The 18,405-nt window shown below is 41.8% G+C and overlaps 1 protein-coding gene across 1 annotated transcript in view; it reads right to left on the bottom strand.

The window, feature by feature from the left end:
- FBP2 (fructose-bisphosphatase 2) overlaps positions 1–18,405 on the bottom strand; it is a 36,431-nt gene that overhangs the window by 3,605 nt on the left and 14,421 nt on the right. Inside the window, exons 4-5 of the mRNA XM_082628315.1 lie at positions 14,116–14,256; positions 5,132–5,269 (exon numbers count right to left, since the gene is read on the bottom strand). Coding sequence (XP_082484441.1) covers positions 5,132–5,269; positions 14,116–14,256 — 279 coding nt within the window. The remainder of the gene's footprint in view (positions 1–5,131; positions 5,270–14,115; positions 14,257–18,405) is intronic.

Genomic DNA, 18,405 nt, shown 5'->3' with positions numbered 1-18,405 from the left:
AAACCTCAACTAGTGATTGGACTTATTAAATGTTGGACTACTTAAAGTGAGAGACAATATGTGTCCTAAAACAGAAGCTAACAAGAAAAAAAAATTTTTTAAAAAGAAAGAAAAAGGAAGTACAGACAAACGCCAACTGTTTGTCTGCTCCTTGAATCTCCTCCTTGGCCCCCAGAGTTCAGAGCACTTTTCAGCTTTCTGAAAACCAGATTCCCTTGAACATGACAACTTTCGCACTTTGTGTAAGCAGTGTTTATTCACTGGCAAAATTATTTTAAAGAGCCTTAGAAATCATGCAAAGAAATACAACAACTTCCTTATAAACCTCAATTTCATTAGTCATGTAATGAAAAGAATATTTGTTCTGAAAAAAACAAAGCTCATAATTTCCCTCAAGTAGGGCATGTCAGGTAAGGCACGACTATCTGATGAAGTGGTTTGGGCAGGTTTGCTTTTCCTCATTCAGTGACCCATCTGAGATTTCTGTGTCTAATCTAATAATTCTCTGACAGTGCAGGGAAACACCAAAATTCCTCAGGGCAGAAATCCAGTGTTTTGTGTGGCATCAGCCACAATAAAATGCATTGATTTCATAAGCATTTATATTCATAAGCTCTTCTATCAGTCTGTGACGCCCTTGGGGAAAAGACTCTGCTTGATCTTGGCTTTCCCTGAGCCCAGCCTGGTTTGAGACAAAACGTACGTGCTGGGAAAATACTTACTGAATTTCATTTACGTGAGATTTCTTGAAAGCACTACTCAGGTTGTTACCTTAAAAATTACATGGGAGATTTTGCCTCCTCCATTTTATTCACATAATGATATTAAGTATATAAAAACACCTTCAGATGCCAATTAAGAGACTTCTCAGTAGGTAAAAGAACACAGGTCTGAATTAGACCAATGGCCATAGGGATGAAGAAAATGGACTAACTTGAGAGATATTTAGGAAATAGAGTTGATAACACCAAGTGAATGATTAGACATGGGCATAAGAAAGAGTTAATCCTCTCGACTCACTCCCCGAATGTTGTTGGGAATGAGTATGATGGTTGAGGCAGTGTGGATCAAGAGAAGAAGAACCAGGAAGGAGCAGGCTTGGGGGTGTATGTTTAGTGGGGGGTGGGGGATAGGAGGGTCAGAGTTGGACTTGTGGAGTTCTAGGTGTCTGAGGAGCAAGTATATCTGAATTCCATCAGAAGAGACTGAATGAGTTCACCCTGGCAGGATACCAAGTGTGAGCTGAGAGGTTTGTTTGGAATAGAGTCCTGTACCAAGCTTGAAGGGCAGGCAGAAGTGTGGAAGCCACTAAAAGAGGCTAAGAAGATGATTAGGAAGGTGGATGGAAAACCAGACACAAGGCCAAGGAAGGGGTAAACAGCCCTAAATGCCATGGAAAGGTCAGGTAACACAAGGTGGAAACATGAGGCTGGATTTGGCAACACAGATAAAAGAGGATTATAAAGGGCAGACAATGGAGCAAAGAGGGTTAAAGAGGGAATGACAGGAAAGAAAAACTTAAAAAAAAAAAAGGAAACATCCTTCCAACTTCTGGGTATTTATCCTAAAAAAATAGGAAATAGACTCTCAAAGACATATCTCCATACCCATGTTCACTGCAGCATTATTCACAATAGCCAAGAAGTGGAAGCTACCTGAGTGTCCATTGACAGATATGTAGATAAGAAAATGTGGTATATACACACAGTGGAATATTATTCAAACTTTAAAAAGAAGGAAATCCTGTCACTTATTACAACATGGATGAACCTTGAGGACATTATGCTAAGTGAAATAAGCCAGTCACAAAAAGACAAACACTAAGTGATTCCACTTATCTGAGGTATCTAAAGTAATCCAGCACATAGAAATACATAGGAGAATGTGGTTACTAGGGATGGGGGCAGGGATGAGGAAATGGGGAATTGTTGTTCAATGGATGTAGAATTCCAGTTTTACAAGATGAAAAAAAGCTCTAGAGATCTGTTGCACAACAGAAGGCTTAGATTTTAATCCTGGCTCTACCAGTTAAATAAGGTCACCTTTACTCAAGTTACTGAATAAGGAAGAACAAATCTGGCTCCATATTGGATCTGTTTATTTTACTTTAACCTTCGTATTCCATTGCTTTTGCTACAAATTAAGAATGTTGTCTCTAGGCTGAAATATAAAGGACAGCCCATTCTCAAGGCTCTGACCTTCAAAGGTCACTTTTCCATTCATATAGAGATAAAAATTTGCAGAACAGAGAATAACATTTGTCTTGTTGTAGATTTACAGGAACATCCTGACCTGACCTATGTTGACAGCTGCAAGAACAAAGGATTCTGACACCAAGAAGTCTGCAACAACCAATCACACCCCCTTCCCTTTTAGTATAAAAGAAGCCTGAATTCTAACTCAGGTAAGGTGGTTCTTTGGGACACTAGTCCACCATCTTCTTGGTCTGCTGGCTTTCCCAGTGAAGTCGCTATTTTTTGCCCCAGTAACTCGTCTCTCTATTGACCTCTATTGCCATGCAGCAAGCAAGAAGAGCTTGAACTCAGTAACATTACTTGACTGTTCAGGGCCTCAGTTTCCTCATATGTAAAATGGGGACTGTGGTATTAACACTTACTTACCTTGTAGTCTGTTGGAGAATTGAATGAGTTAGTACACAACAAGCAATAGGAACAGTGTCTGACACAGTATACACTAGCTACTATTATCATGACTAATAGAAGAGTGCAGTCAGGGATAGGAGAAGCTGCTACTGTCAGGAGACAAACAGCAAAGGAGGAATGCTCCTTCCACAATGGCGGAGGGTAAGGAAAAGTGCCTGGACCACTCCCCATCTCCCTGGGGTGCGGTGTGTGGGAGAATGGCAGCCGGAACACAAAGATCCTGCAGGCCTCAGGAAGAATGAGGTGTGGGAGGAGCACTGCCTGCTCACACTCGAGAGGGGCTTCCTGAGGGCAAAACTACAGGAGAGTAAGGGGACTTCTTTTTCAAAACAGAATGATCTATTTTCTTTCCATTTTTAAGTGCAAAAGTAAACATTCATTTTAAATGGAAGAAGAAAGCACAACACATTGCAAATTTTTAAAAGCTGACTCACACTATACTAAACAACATAAAATCCAGAAAAAAATATATTTTTATTAATTAACTACTTGATATGCTTTTTCCCTTTAAATTTTCTTGGTTGTACACTCTTTGATTGCCTCTTCAAATGACAATGCTTTTGCAATAATTTCTACAAAGAGAATTGGAATGACCCGTTTTCAATAACACATGATCATTGCACATATTCACACAAGAGAAAGTGAAGAACCCTATAACCTCAACTTCCAGAAACCACTATTAACAAGATGGCACATTTTTAAGACATTTTATGCATACATACATACTATGTATATCTGTGTGCATAAATACGTTCACATATATATGCGTATTTTGTGGACATGTTTCACTACCAATATATAAAGAAGCACTTACCTTCCTAATGGATGAATAGATGTGTGGCACAATATTTCACTAGAATATTGTGGATGTCCCCAACCAATCCTTCCTGATGGATACAATACTTCAGTTGTTCCTTTGTTGCTGTTATAAACAATGCTGCAGTGACATATCCTTGCTCATTTATCTTTTTTTATTTGACCTATTAGTTCTTTAGGATCAGTTTCCAGGGGAAATTTAGGATTAACTAAGTCAAAAGATTTGAATATTTAATATTTGAAATCATATTGCCAGATTGCCTCCCCCCAGAAAGGTTGTGGTATTTATGTTTCCTTTAACATTTTATGAGAGCGCTTATTTTCCCACACCACTGAGCACTATTCATCTGTTAGATCTGTGCAAGTCTCATATGTGGAAACGATGCTGCATTTTAATTTGCATTTCTTTTTTATTAACATCTTCCCATTTGCTGACTGGATATTTGTTTCTTCCATGACTTGCACTATTGTGCCCTTTGCCTGGTTTTCTGTTTGGGTGTTCATCCTTGTATTTAGGTCCTTGTGTAGACAGACTGTTCACCTGTTGTCAGTCATGTGTGGTGATTACTTTTTTTCTCAGTTTGCAACTTCTCCTTCAAAAAGATTTATGGGTTTTTTTTCATACGAGTTTGGTTTTTCAGTGGTAAAATAAGTATTGTCCTTTATGGGTTCTAGAAGAGGCACATTTTAGTTTAGAATGGGAACCACCGTGAAATCATCTCCAAGACTGGGAACTTGTAAATAATTTTACTTTATCAACCTCACAATTCATATCCTGTTACTTCTGCCCTTAAGATGTCTAACAGGTTTGTGCATGACAGCAAAGGAGAGGTACAGGAGACTGCACTTCTAAGAATTTTGCTTAAAGAACAAACAGAACAGAGAAAGAAGAAAACTCTCTAAAGCCTCCGTCTGAGGCAGCAGAGGCAGGTCCCAGCACCCTGTTGACTAACTGCTCTGGACCCTCTGGAATCCTGAGCTCTTTCTCCCTGGAGCTCAAGAAGGGCTTCCAGGGACAGCCAGGCTGGCACATCATACCACTGCTTTTCCAGCCACTTCCAGTGTAGGTCAGACTTCCAATTCTTGATCTGAAAATGCTCTGACTCCTTCCCACACCTGTCTTAAAAGCGCTCTTTGTATGGCAGACATACATACTGGATTGTTTGGGCTATATTAGTAGCCACATGAAGTCCAGGACTCGGTGATCACACTGAGAGCCAAAGACCTTCCTAAAACTTGGAGTAAACACCAGGCCCTAATATTAGAGCATATGAATTGTACTTTTAAACATAATTATTCCATGTAAATACAATTAAGTGACCAGAATCAGCACAGGTGGTAGCTCAGCAAAAAATGACAGGGGAGATGCTCTGGCCTGAAACTCTGGATTTTGAAATATTGGTCTCTGCCTTCTTCATAGACAATTTCTCCTGGAAAAACTCACCTGGAGAGTATCATCTATAGTACGTAAATTTTAGCTATGAAAGATATTGATTGCTTATGAAGAAAGTCAGAGTTTGCCATTCTCATATGGTCCAGAGCCATAAACAGGGGCATCAACCTCTTTCATCCAGGCCCCGACAGCCATCCCCAAAACAGGAACCCACTGAGACAGTGTTCCCCCTGCTTCTGCCTTAGCTTTCTTCACTCACCTCAGGAAATTTCTTTTTCTGCACATATTCTGTGGTGGCGGCATCAAAATACTTGGCATAACCCTCATTGAGGCTGTAAATCTTTCCCTTGTTTTTAATCTTCACATCTTTTTCCACCAGGACAAATTCACCAAGAGCCTAGAAAGGTGAAGAGAAACACCAGGAAGAAGAGAGATGCCAGGAAACAGAAGTCAACAGCACACACCAACAACCAGAGAACAGTAGAAGATGTGGGTCTGCTAAAAGAACCCTGGGGTTTGTCAGGTCCTCTGCAGCCTACCCAGTGATGTCTTTATGAGTTATACAAAGAACAGTGACAATATGGAGCCTGCACAGGCAGCTCAAGCAGTGATATAACAAGAAATAAAATAATTCAAAGGAAAAAGAGGGAAAATTTCCTTTGTAACTTTCACCATAGCTAGGTTACTCATTTGTAAGAACCTAGCTGTATTTATCCCCAAGTTCTCACCCCCGGTTAATTCCTAATGTTTTCAGGAAGATTTGGGCCATCAACAATGAGAGGAAGAAGTTACTCGAATGGGATTTGTCATGAAGGTGGGGGATGCAGTTAGACCACTAATTTGGGGTCCAGTTATTTTTCTTTAATTTATTTATCCTGTATTTCCTATAATGTTTTTGCCATCCTCTTCCACATTCAGTTCAGCTTTTTTTTGGGGGGGGGGGCGGGCACACGGTGAGGCATGTGGGATCTTAGTTCCCCAACCAGGGATTGAACCTGTTGTGCTCCCTGCATCGGAAGCATGGAGTCTTCACCATTGGACCACCAGGGAAGTCCCCAGTTATTTTGTTTATCTTAACGACTCAATGTTGGAAACCATTCAAAGTTCCTTGTATCCCAACTTATATGGGTAAAGAGAAATCCCTTCAATCAGAAACTGTATTGGCTCAGCATGAGGAATAGTTGATAAAAAAAGGTTTTTTAAATCCTCAGAATTAGAGTGTTGATGGTCTCATCCCTAAGAATGTAATCAGCTAGCTGCAGATTCACTTTGAAAGGCTGGATGTCTCTCTAAGTCACTAGGAAGAAAATCAGACCCTGGAAATCTAATCAGTTTTGATTAAACTTTGAAGACTGAGAAAATAAAAATCCCCCAAGATGACAGCTCACAGCTAGAAGGCTACTAATGAACGTCTACAGCACTCCCACAAAGAGACAAGGCCACACTGACGGTGTCTGAAATAAGACAATGATGAGGATACTCACGTGCAAGAACAACTCAACACGCTTCTCTTCTGCCAAATGTGAGTGATGAGTGCTTCTTTACCAATGAATCTTTAACCTCACTTTAAACTTCCCACCTCCTACATACAAACTGAGATACATCATCATTCATTGTACCCACATCTAGACAACACCCAATCCAGAACTGACCCTCTCTTTCTCAAATACTCCTTAGAATCATCAAGCAAAACCCCAAGTGCTATAATAAGCCCAAGCCAACGCCCTCTTAGCACGATGCCTCACGGTTCCTCCAGAGTGCCTTCTCCCTTGCTAGTAAACCAGCTTCTTATGTTGCGGGGAAGTACTTGATGGTCTCTGGCTCATGAGCTTTAATAACTTGCTCTGGACATTTGTTGCTTTGGAGCAGCTCAGCATGGAGTTCCACGTCCTAAAAGTACCCGAACTTCCTTTGAATAATTAACTTTTCTCATTGGATGCCAGTCTAAGAAGACTCTAAGCTGGGCCTCCTCTAGCCCAAGGTCAGGCAACTGACTGAGCTTAGCAAATTACATACCCCTCCCTGGCATTTGAAACCTGAGCGAGAGACACAGCATCAGGGGTGGTGTCCAGACCAGACTGGCTGTCCTGTGGGACTGTTCCTGTGAATCCTGCTTCCCAGACCTGCCCATCTCTAGCCTGGGGCCTGAGCTTTCCCATTAATACAGTAAGTCCTTTACTTAGTTTAGCCAGGATCCTTTTCTTTTTGTTTATCAGCAAAGATCAAAGACAGATACTGTTGTCTAAATAATGTCTTCACTTATTTATCCACCCCAGGGGCTGTAGACACTCAGGCCCCTGGAGAGTTGTTCCCTATTGTGGGATGGAGGAACTAGCTGTGGAGTCTTACTCTAACCTGGAAAATAAATGCCTTTTTCTGTGTGATCACTGGCACCCACTGAATATTAAAAGGGCCTCCCACAGCTTTGAGAAGAGGGTACCTGATTATCAGGCACCATATCCTTGTCACCCAGAAATGATATCTGCTATTTGTAAACAAATGCCTTGTCATTGTGGCTTATACCACAGTTGGCCTACCTGTATACAGTTGAGAGTTTGGTTAACGTGAGGCGGTCCCTCTGTGCCTGAACAGAATGTGTGCTCTGACAAAATCAAATTACCAGCCCTGCAAACTCACGATCAGGCAGGCTCTTGTTGCCCCACCAAGGAACTCTGGCCTGTGAGGCCCTGCCTGAGTAAACTGTGGGCCACCCTCTATGGTCTTCTACCTGTGACAATTGCCATAAGCTGCTTCGACTTGAAGTCAACCTTTCAAACTGGTCCTCAGCTTCATACACTGGGTCCTTGCTCAAGTGTCCTTTGTAGTAGGGCGATGTGATCCAAAGGGTTTTCAGGCTAATAAAGAGAGCTCAGCAGAGAGCATGCTATGGTTCGTCTCTTCTTTCTGATGTGTAATCAAACTGTCTGGCCTACCTGTATCCAGACTGGGCCCCCCTATCGTGACCGAAGGTGGAAAGCATGAGCTGTGTCTCTAGAATCCTTCAGCTGGACCCCTGAGCCAAAGACACCTCCCTGCTACCCTTAGAACCACTTCAGAATGTTCTTAGAGATATTTTGCTTGTAATCGAGAGAGTTTATTCAAAATTGTCTGGTATAATAGTTAAGCACAAAACTGCCTGTGAATTGGTGTGCCAAGGCCACTTCCTCTGTTTGTGTGTTTATGTGTGTTTATGTGTGTGTGTTGGGGGAGTGGGTAGGGGAGGAATCCCACACATACTCTTAAGGGAACCACTGACAGAAACCGCCCGCCCTGGTCAGGTACCACTCACTTGCATGAGTTATCTTACAACAGAACGACCTGGTAAGGAACATGGATCTAATAAGCTACCGCCAACTGGAAGAATTCAGTAAAGGTCAAAAGGAGAGAGGAGACCCTAGTCCATATATAGATCCTACCAACCTCCCAGAATCCTTCTTGCTGGAATCCTTCTTGGCTGAGCCAGGCAGGCACCACCAGGAAGGACCCTCAGTCAGAATGATGGGTCAGAGACAACCCTGAAACTAATCCCATTACCATAAAACCCAAGACTGTGAGCCACATGGCAGAGCAGTTCTCCTGGGTTCCCTTACCCTGCTGCTCTCCACCTGGGTGCTCCTTCCCAATAAAGTCTCTTGCTTTGTCAGCACGTGTCTCCTTGGACAATTCATTTCCAAATGTTAGACAAGAGCCCACTCTCGGGCCCTGGAAGGGGTCCCCCTTCCTGCAACAATTCAACCAAGCAATTCTCGGACACCAGAAGTGTGTCTGAAATTCAACTCAATTCTGACACTACCTACACAGAGATAGCATCAAATTCTACAAGTTAAGGGTTCAGTCCTAGAAGTCTGCCCTCTTCCGAAGTGGGGACACTTCAGACGCCAGTTCCAAACCCTGGTTGTCACCTATAATTCTGACCGGCCATAAATCAGAGGTTCCCAGGATGAAACCAAGCAGGGCCCTGTGGGGCTCCCAGGCATAAAGGCCTTTCTGTCTCCCATTTCTTGCAGGCAAGACTCCAGCCTCCATGACATTCCCTGAGTTCCAAAGGGCAGATTCGAATAGTTGCTAATTAAGAAAGGAGCAGCCATGAAACCACCTAAGGTAAGATAAAAGGGACCAGAGAAGCTCATCAAGATTAGGAGACCTGACCACCTGAGACCCTGCACAACCCTAATCTTGTCAGCAACCCCACCCTTTTGAAACTTTGAAGAAGAAAGAATGCAAGACTATGACTGCCTTGATCCTTATCACATACCTCTGACCATGAGCCCAGACTATAAGACCTCTCCCTATTCCCCAGGGAGGGGGGCACAGTTCTTGAGGTGCTAGCCTACTGTGTTCCCTCTTTGCCTGGCAAAGAAATAAAGCTTTCTTTCTTCTCCACAACTCTGTCTCCATATTTCTGTTCAGCATCAGTACGCAGGAAAGCCAAGATTTTGGCATCAAGGACCTCTTTCTCAGGTCAGTTAATTTGCTACAGTGGCTCCCAGAACTCAAAGAAGCATTTTACTTACTAGATTACTGGTTTCTTATAAAAGTCTATAACTCAGGAACAGCCAGATGGAAGAGATGCACAGGGAAGTGGTGAAGAGCTCCACTGCCCTCTCCAGGCTCACCTCTCTCCTCAGTCTCAACCCAGAAGCTCTCTGAACCCAGTCCTTTGGGTTTTTATGGAGGCTTCATTATACAGGCATTATAGGCATGATTGATTAAATCGTTTGCAATTGATTCAACCTCCAGTCCCTTTCCCCTCCTCAGAGGCCAGGGGGTGAGATTGAAAGTCCCAACCCTCTAATCACGTGGTTGGGTCCATTAGAAACCAGCCCCCATCTTTAGGAGCCTTCCAAAAGTCACCTCATTACCATAGCAAAAGACACCTTTAGCACTCTCAACACTTAGGAAATTCCAAGGGTTTTGGGAGCTGTGAGCCAGGAACCATGGATGAATAACAAATATATGAGGAATATATTTGTTCATCTTGAACCCATGCACCTCAGATTGGGACTTGAACCCCTGTGCCATAACTCGAACACAGCCTAAACCCAGATTGGGACTTGAACCCACACTGCTAGGACTCAAACCTGGCCAAAACTCAGTCTTCCAACTGAGATCCCACACCTGGTTTCAGGACTTAATGAAGCTCAGGTTATTGATGTCTCACTGCAGAAAGAATTCAGTGAGAGACAAAGTGATGGGTAAGAAGTGGATTTATTTAGAGAGAAACACACTCCACAGACAGAGTGTGGGCCATCTCAGAAGGTGAGAAAGGAACCAGGGTATGGGGTTGTCAGTTTTTATAGGGGTGGGTAATTTCACAGGTTAATGAGTGGGAGGAGTATTCCAGCTATTTCAGGAAGGGGTGGAGATTTTCAGGAACTGGGCCACCGCCCACTTTTTGATCCTTATGGTCAGTCTTGGAACTGTCATGGCACCTGTGGGTGTGTCATTTAGCTTGCTGATGTGTTACAGTGAGCATATACTGAGGCTCAAGGTCTAGTGGAAGTCGACTTGTCCGCCATCTTGGACCCATTTGGTTCTAATCAGTTTAAGTCATGTCCTTGGGCTATGTCATTCTTTCAAAGGTCGTGCCCTGCCCCCTTCCCTCCTGTTTCTATCTGAATGATCAAATTTATTTTTTTCTTATAAATCACAATTATCACAGCCTGAGTGTGACTCTTGGCTCCACTGCTACTAGCATGACCTTGGGCAAGTTGCTTACCCTCTCTGTGCCTCACTTTCCTCGTCTGAAAATGAGAATAATAGTAGGACCTACCCTCACAGGGCTGCTGTGAGGCTTAAATGCATTAATATATGCAAGTTGCCTAGAACAGATACCTATCCACCACTTAATAAGCACTGTCTAACTGTCAGCTACTATTCCGAGAGTATTATTGTAGCAGGGAAGAGCTAAATCAGACTCCATGTTCGATCTGTTTCTTTGACTTTAACCTTTGCTTTTCATTGTTTTTGTTATTATAATCATACATAATGGCCTGCCACAGGGAACCCTTACCATGTAGCTGAATGTTAAACTAAAGTGCCTTTGCTCAGCTCACAGGGAGATAATCTGACCCTGACCACCTGTGAAGAAATTAACACATCCCCTCCCGATGTCATCCAAGACAGGCAAAACTAATGGCCTCTTTACTTCACTTCCTCACCTCCTCCCAGTCTCTGTTCTATAAATGAAACTGGCATCCAGAGCCCGGTAAGACGGTTTCTGGGGGACCCTACCCTGCCATCTTCTCAGTCTGCCGGCTTTCCAAATAAAGTCGCTATTCCTTGCCTCAACACCTTGCCTCCCAACTTATTGGCTGTCTTGCGGCAAGCAGAATGAGCTTCGGCTCAGTAACATTATTTGTGAACTACAGATTCCTGCTTCTATGAAAATAAGGAGAAATTAGAGCATCAGTAAACCGACACAGCAATGTGTTTTGCTCTGATGGGTTTATATGTGAAAAATTTAGACTTTAAAAGGTACCAGATGGACTTCCCTGGTGGCGCAGTAGTTAAGAATCTGCCTGCCAACGCAGGGGACACAGGTTCAAGCCCTGGTCAAGGAAGATCCCACATGCCACGGAGCAACTAAGCCCGTGCACCACAACTACTAAGCCTGCACTCTAGAGCCTGCAAGCCACAACTACTGAGCCCACGTGACACAACTACTGAAGCCTGTGTGCCTAGAGCCCATGCTCCGCAACAAGAGAAGCCACAGCAATGAGAAGCCCACGCACCCCAACAAAGAGCAGCCCCTGCTCGCCGCAACTAGAGAAAGCCCACAGGCAGCAACGAAGACCCAATGCAGCCAAAAATAAATAAATAAATATTTTTAAAAAAATAATAAATAAATAAATAAATATTTTTAAAAATAAAAGCTACCAGATTTCCATACTATAAAGTTTAGTTTAACTGTTTTGAAATTTGTAACTCCCTTCCCTCCACTCACATGTGAAACAGGAAAGAAGGGGGCAGGGCACAACCTTTAAAAGAATGACAGAGGGGCTTCCCTGGTGGCGCGGTGGTTGAGAGTCCGCCTGCCGATGCAGGGGACACGGGTTCATGCCCCGGTCCGGGAAGATCCCACATGCCGCGGAGCGGCTGGGCCCGTGAGCCATGGCCGCTGAGCCTGCGCGTCCGGAGCCTGTGCTCCGCGACGGGAGAGGCCACAACAGTGAGAGGCCCGCGTACCGCAAAAAAAAAAAAAAGAATGACAGAGCCATTGAGGACACAACAAAAACTGGTTAGAACTAATTAGGCTCAAGATGGCAGAAGACTTGACTTCCAGTGGACCTTGAGCCTCCTTATAGCTCAATGTAATACACCAGCATATGCTAAATGACACACCCACCAGCACCATAACAGTTCCAAGGACAACAAAAGGCCAAAAAGTGGGCAGTGGCCCAATTCCTGGAAATTTCCGCCCCTTCCCCAAAATAGTTGGAATAACCCTCCCACTCGTTAGCCTATGAAATTACTCAGCCCATAAAAAGCTAACCACCCCATATTTCCGGGTCTCTTGCCTTCTGAGATGGCCCACACTCTGTCTGTGGAATATGTTTCTGCTTTGGCTACTCTCATTTTCCAAGACAACCCCATGTCCTGTGGCCAATCTTGCCTTTTGAGACGGATTATGGAATGTGTATCTCTCTAAGTAAATCCACTTCTCACCTATCACTTTGTCTCTCACTGAATTCTTTCTGCGATAAGACATAAAGAACCTGAGACCTGAGACCTGAGACCTGAGACCAGGTGTGTGATCTCAATTAAAAGATAGTGAGGGGCTTCCCTGGTGGCGCAGTGGTTGAGAGTCTGCCTGCTAATGCAGGGGACACGGGTTCGAGCCCTGGTCTGGGAGGATCCCACATGCCACGGAGCAACTGGGCCCGTGAGCCATAACTACTGAGCCTGCGCGTCTGAAGCCTGTGCTCCACAACAAGAGAGGCCACGATAGTGAGAGGCCCGCGCACCGCGATGAAGAGTGGCCCCCGCTTGCCACAACTAGAGAAAGCCCTTACACAGAAACGAAGACCCAACACAGCAAAAATTAATTAATTAATTAATAAACTCCTACCCCCAACATCTTAAAAAAAAAGATAGTGAGTTCAAGTACCAATCTGAATTGTGCAGTTTCACATGCACCAGCATGTAAAATCCTGAAGTGTTTGTCTAAAATGTTTGTTTGATCAGTGCATTGTCTCCCTCCACTGCCTAGAATGGTATTTGGGGACACACTAGATGCTCAATAAACATTTGTAATTTCAAATTAAGTTGAAATACTGAACAATAGCTTTTGCTTCATGGAATACTGGAAATTTTGAAATGGACTTTGGTCAAAATTATTTAAGTTTTCATAAGACCTGATTATATTTAACAAAGTAGTTCACAAGTAATAAGCAAAGCAACCAGCATTTAAAAGAGAAATTCTATAAGTTACACATATTTTCCAAAATTTCTCCTGAACATTTTTAATGTACATTTGCCATGAAGGCTCACCGTTTATTTTTGAACTCTTGTGTCTTTATCCAATTATGTCATCCTCCAAACAGCGTTGCCCTATCATATTTTTCATCTACCCAGAGGTTGTACTTCTTCCCCTTCTGCTACTGAGCATTTTCTCATTGTGGAAAGTGTGGAGAACAACACAGAATCTGATAAAATAGCTTTCTACCAGTCACTCCTCCCATTGGGAAGAACATGTACATTAGGGGAAGTCCTCCAAACTGGTGTCCAGTAGGGTAGCCACTAGTCACATGTGGCTAGTTAAGTTAATTCAAAAGAAATAAAATTTAGAAACCCAGTTTCTTAGTCACACTAACCACACTGCAAATGTTCAATGGCACAGGAAGCTAGTGGCCACCGTAACAGACAGTATAGATTACAGAACATAGCCATCATCACAGAAAGTTCTATTGGATGGTGCTACTCTAAAGAATCCATGCTTCTGGCTGGAAATTGCCATAATTGGGATTCTTAAGTCATTGTATTCCCATAAACCGAAGAAGTTGAATGCATTTTTTGGTCATAAATTCCTTAAGAACAGGGTCTGAGTTGCTACAACTGACTCTGTAGAACCCCTCAAATGCCCTCACTTGAACAGAGGTTCTTAATGTTTTCAGATGATCCTGTTGGCTCTCCAAACTAGACTCTCTGGCCCCAAAAGCAAGTATTAGGAATGACTAGGAAATTATCTCAGAGGACAGGAATTAAAGCACAAAGGCCCATACTGCCTTATTGGGTACCTACTGGGTCAAGCATGAAGAGGTCCACTCCTTGCCCAGTGGAAAGAGCCACCAGTGTTGCACTTCCATAGAGTGCATAGCCCGCAGCTACAATGTTGCGGCCTGGCTGCAGGGCATCCTTTTCAGAAGGCTCATCCTCTGAGGTCTGCAAAAGAGAAAAGGGAAACATTACTGTCTCTGGAGAGAACGCTTTGCCAGAGGCCTGCATTTCAGATCTACTTGAACCACTGAAGGAAACGCAGTTCTAGAATTTCAAGCCACAGCAAATGCATCTGGAGGAACGTGTTGCCATGTTAATGAATGGTTCTAGCTGAACCATTGCAAAGACCATTCTTGGACTTCTCCCTATTTTCTGAACATATTTGTCTCCATCCTGCCAAGAACAGCATCCCCAAGTGCTAAAACTGCACCTTCTCTTAAAAATCATAAGCCATGCTCCTTGATGATTATAACGACCAAGGTCATTGAGCTCTGATTTTGTGCAGTACCTCATTCTACATGCACAACAGCATTCCAAGGTAGATACTTTTATGACCTCCATCGTTCAGATGAAGAACTCAGAGCCTGAGCAACTGGATAACTCACCCAACATCAAGAGGAGATGGAGTCAACCCAGGCAGCTGGGCCAAGAGCTCGTCACCGTCCATGCGCTGCCCCTTGAAGACCCTGCCCCTGTCTGTTCCCAAGTCTACGGTTCTGGATGTTTTCTTGAGGAATCCTCTCTCTTTGGCTAGCAGCACTAACATTGCCAATGGGAGTGGGAATTCAGAGAGACAGGGCAAGGCAGGCATGCTGACGAAGGAAGAGCAAATGTCCTCGATGGAGGGGCAGAGCCACAACTGCGACTGGATTTCACAACCTACTTTTCCAGGTATCTCTTGAAGGGCTCATCCCTCCCTACTTCCTTGTGCTCAAAAGGCAAGGAGGGACTTTCCTGGTGGTGCAGTGGTTAGGATTCCGGCCTTTCACTGCCGTGGCCCGGGTTCAATCTCTGGTCGGGGAACTGAGATCCCGCAAGCCATGCGGCGCAGCCAAAAATAATAATAAAAAATAAAGCTTTACCTTTAAACCTGTAATCTATTTTGAGGTGATTTTGGTATAAAGTATAAAGTTTAGGTTGAGTTCTTTTTTTTTCCCTCTGTGGATATACAGTTGCTCCAGCATTAATTGTTGAAAAGACTCCTTCTTCTATTGAATTGTTTTCACAAATTTGTCAGAAATCTGTTAGCCATAAATTGTGTGAAACCATTTTGGGGTTCTCTGTTCTGTTCCATTGAACATGTGTCTATCCCTCTGTTAATATCATATAGTCTTAACTTTTAGAATAAGCTTATCTATATCTACAAAATATCTTGCCAGGATTTTGAGAGAAATTGAGTCAAACCTATTCATATATCAGTTTGGGGAGAATTAACATCCTTTACAATGTTAAGTCTTCCAACCCATGAACATGGTATGTTTCTCCATACAAGACATATTATTTGATTACTTTCATCAGTAATTACTGGTAGAATTACTACTCCTTTTTTTTGAGTAACTGTAAATTGTATCATATTTTAAAGTTTAGTTACCATATGTTTATTGCTGATATATAGAAATCCAGTTGATTTTTGTATGTTGATTCTGTATCCTGTGACCTTGCTGAACTCACTTATTAGTTCTAGGAAGCTGGCTTTGGTTTTGGTGTTTGTAGATTCCTTAGGAGTTTTCTACATGGACCATCCTATCGACAGTTTTTCATTCCAATCTGTATGGTTTTATTTCTTTTTCTGGTCTCACTGCCCCAGCTAGCTCTTTCAGCATTATGTTGAATAACAGTGGTGAGATTGGACATCTTTGCCTTGTTCTCGATTTTAGAGAAAAAGCATTTTGTCTTTCACTGTTAAATATAATGTTAGCTGTTGTCTTTTTATAGATGTTCTTTATCAAGTTGAGGGAAGTTTCCCCTCTATTTCTTGCTTTCTGAGAGTTTTTGTTTGTTTGTTTTGTTTTGTTTTATAACTGAGTGTTGAATTTTGTCAAATGGTTGTTCTTCATTGATGGACATGATTCTATGATTTTTCTTCTTTAAGCTTGTTGATGTGGTGGATGACACTGACTGATTTTTGAATATTGAACCAGCTTTCCATCACTGGAGTAAACCCACTTACTCATGGTATATAATTCTTTTTATGCATTGTTGAATTTTATTTGTTGATATTTTGTTGAAGATTTTGCATCTATTCATGAGAGATATTGGTCTGTAGTTTTCCTTTCTGAACTGTCTTCATCTGGTTTTGGTATCTGCGTAATGCTGGCTTTAGAAAATAAACGGGGAAGTATTCCTTTCCCTTCTCTTTTCTAGAAGAGATTGAATAATCTTTAATCATTTGGTATAATTCTCCAGTGAAACTATCTGGGCCTAGAGATATCTCTTTTGAACTCTATTTTCTTAGTAATTATAGGGCTGTTCAAATTATCTGTTTCATACTGAGTGAGTAATAGTAGTGTGCTTTTTAAAGAATTGGTCTGCCTCATCTAAGTTATCAAATTTATGTGTATAGAGTTAGTTATAGTATTATATTATCCTTTTGATGTCTCCAAATGTTTTAAAATATCAGAACGACTCTGAGATGAAAAATCTAGTGCATAAACATGTGTTTATCTGATTATTTTCCCAAGAGAAATTCCAAATAATAAAAGTATTGGGTAAAATACTTTTGATACATATTGAAAAGTTGCCATGCAGAATCTAATAAACATAAGATAGTATTGTCTTTTCAACTTGGCCAATTTGATAGGTGGAAAAAAAGACATCTGCTTTAATTTCCATTTTGTATAATTAATAAAGTAAATTTTTATACATTTATTGACCATTTTTATTTTTTTTTTATTTTATTATTTTTTTTTTTTGCTGTACGCGGGCCTCTCACTGCTGTGGCCCCTCCCGTTGCGGAGCACAGGCTCCGGACACACAGGCTCCGCGGCCATGGCTCGCGGGCCCAGCCGCTCCGCGGCACGTGGGATCTTCCGGGATCGGGGCACGAACCCGTGTCCCCTGCATCGGCAGGCGGACTCTCAACCACTGCGCCACCAGGGAAGCCCGACCATTTTTATTTTTTATTTTGAAAGTTGCCTGTTTGATGTCATTGCTTATTTTTCTATCAGGTTATTCATCTTATTATTGTTAATTTTAATAGCTTTTTATATATGAAAGATATAAATACGTTATATGTTACAAACATTTTCCTCAATTGTCATCTGCCTTTTAATTTTATTTATAGTGTATTTTTTTGCAGTTTTTTTGGTAATTAAACTATTCATTACAGCTTAATTATTTTCTTCTCTTGTCTTTATGTTTAGACAGAATTTCTCCTACATCAAGACAAGATTAGACAAATATTCTACACTTTTTTTTCTGGTTTTATCCCCCACCTCTCCACCAAACTTACAAGCCATCTGTAACTTATTTCAGTGCCTGGAAAAAAGAAAGTTTCAACTCTCGTTTTCCCTCCAATATGGTCTTGGAACTCCCAAAATACACTTCATGTTAGTATTCTCCATTGCCATGACACTTTTCTCAAAAATCTCAGAGGAGTTTACAAATGATTTAGTGTTATCTTTCTCAAATCTTTATATTTTTCCCTACTCCACTAAAATCTCTATATTTTTCCCTACTCCCTACTTCCCTGTCACATATAAAGGCAGTGGTGTTTGGTGGTAGAAGGTATGGGAAAGTTTATTATTTTTCTTTTAATTGAAGTCTAAATTACATATAGCAAAGCACACAAGTCTTAACTATACAGTTTGACGAATTTTTACATATATATAGTACATACCGATGTAACTACTAAGATCAATTTATAGAATATTTCCAGCCACCTAGCAGATTCTCTTATACCCTCTTTCGTCACTATCACCTCCCCCAAGGTAACCTCTATTCTGGCCTTTATCATCTGGACATCAAAAGAATAATTAGTTTTGACTGTTTTGGAACTTCATATAAATGAAATTACAAAGCATGTGTTCTTTTGTATCTGGCTTATGTTTCACAACATATGTCTTTGTGATTTTATCTGTGCTATTGCACATAGCAATAGTTTGTTCTTTTGCATTGCTATGTAGCTTTTTGTCGTGTGACTATATCACAGTTTATTTATCCATTCTTATGTTGATCACTTTTTGATTTTTTTCAGTTTGGGTCTTTTATGAATAATTTGTACACATCTTTTGGCAGACACAGGCACCCATTTATACTGGGTGCACTCCAGGAGTGGACTTGCTGGGCCATAGTGTATCAGTATATGTTTAATAC

Source organism: Mesoplodon mirus, assembly GCF_964341445.2.
Source record: "Mesoplodon mirus genome assembly, chromosome: 1".
Classification (NCBI taxonomy): domain Eukaryota; kingdom Metazoa; phylum Chordata; class Mammalia; order Artiodactyla; family Ziphiidae; genus Mesoplodon; species Mesoplodon mirus.
Note: the sequence above shows the minus strand (reverse complement) of the source record. Positions and strands in the feature narration are given on the sequence as shown.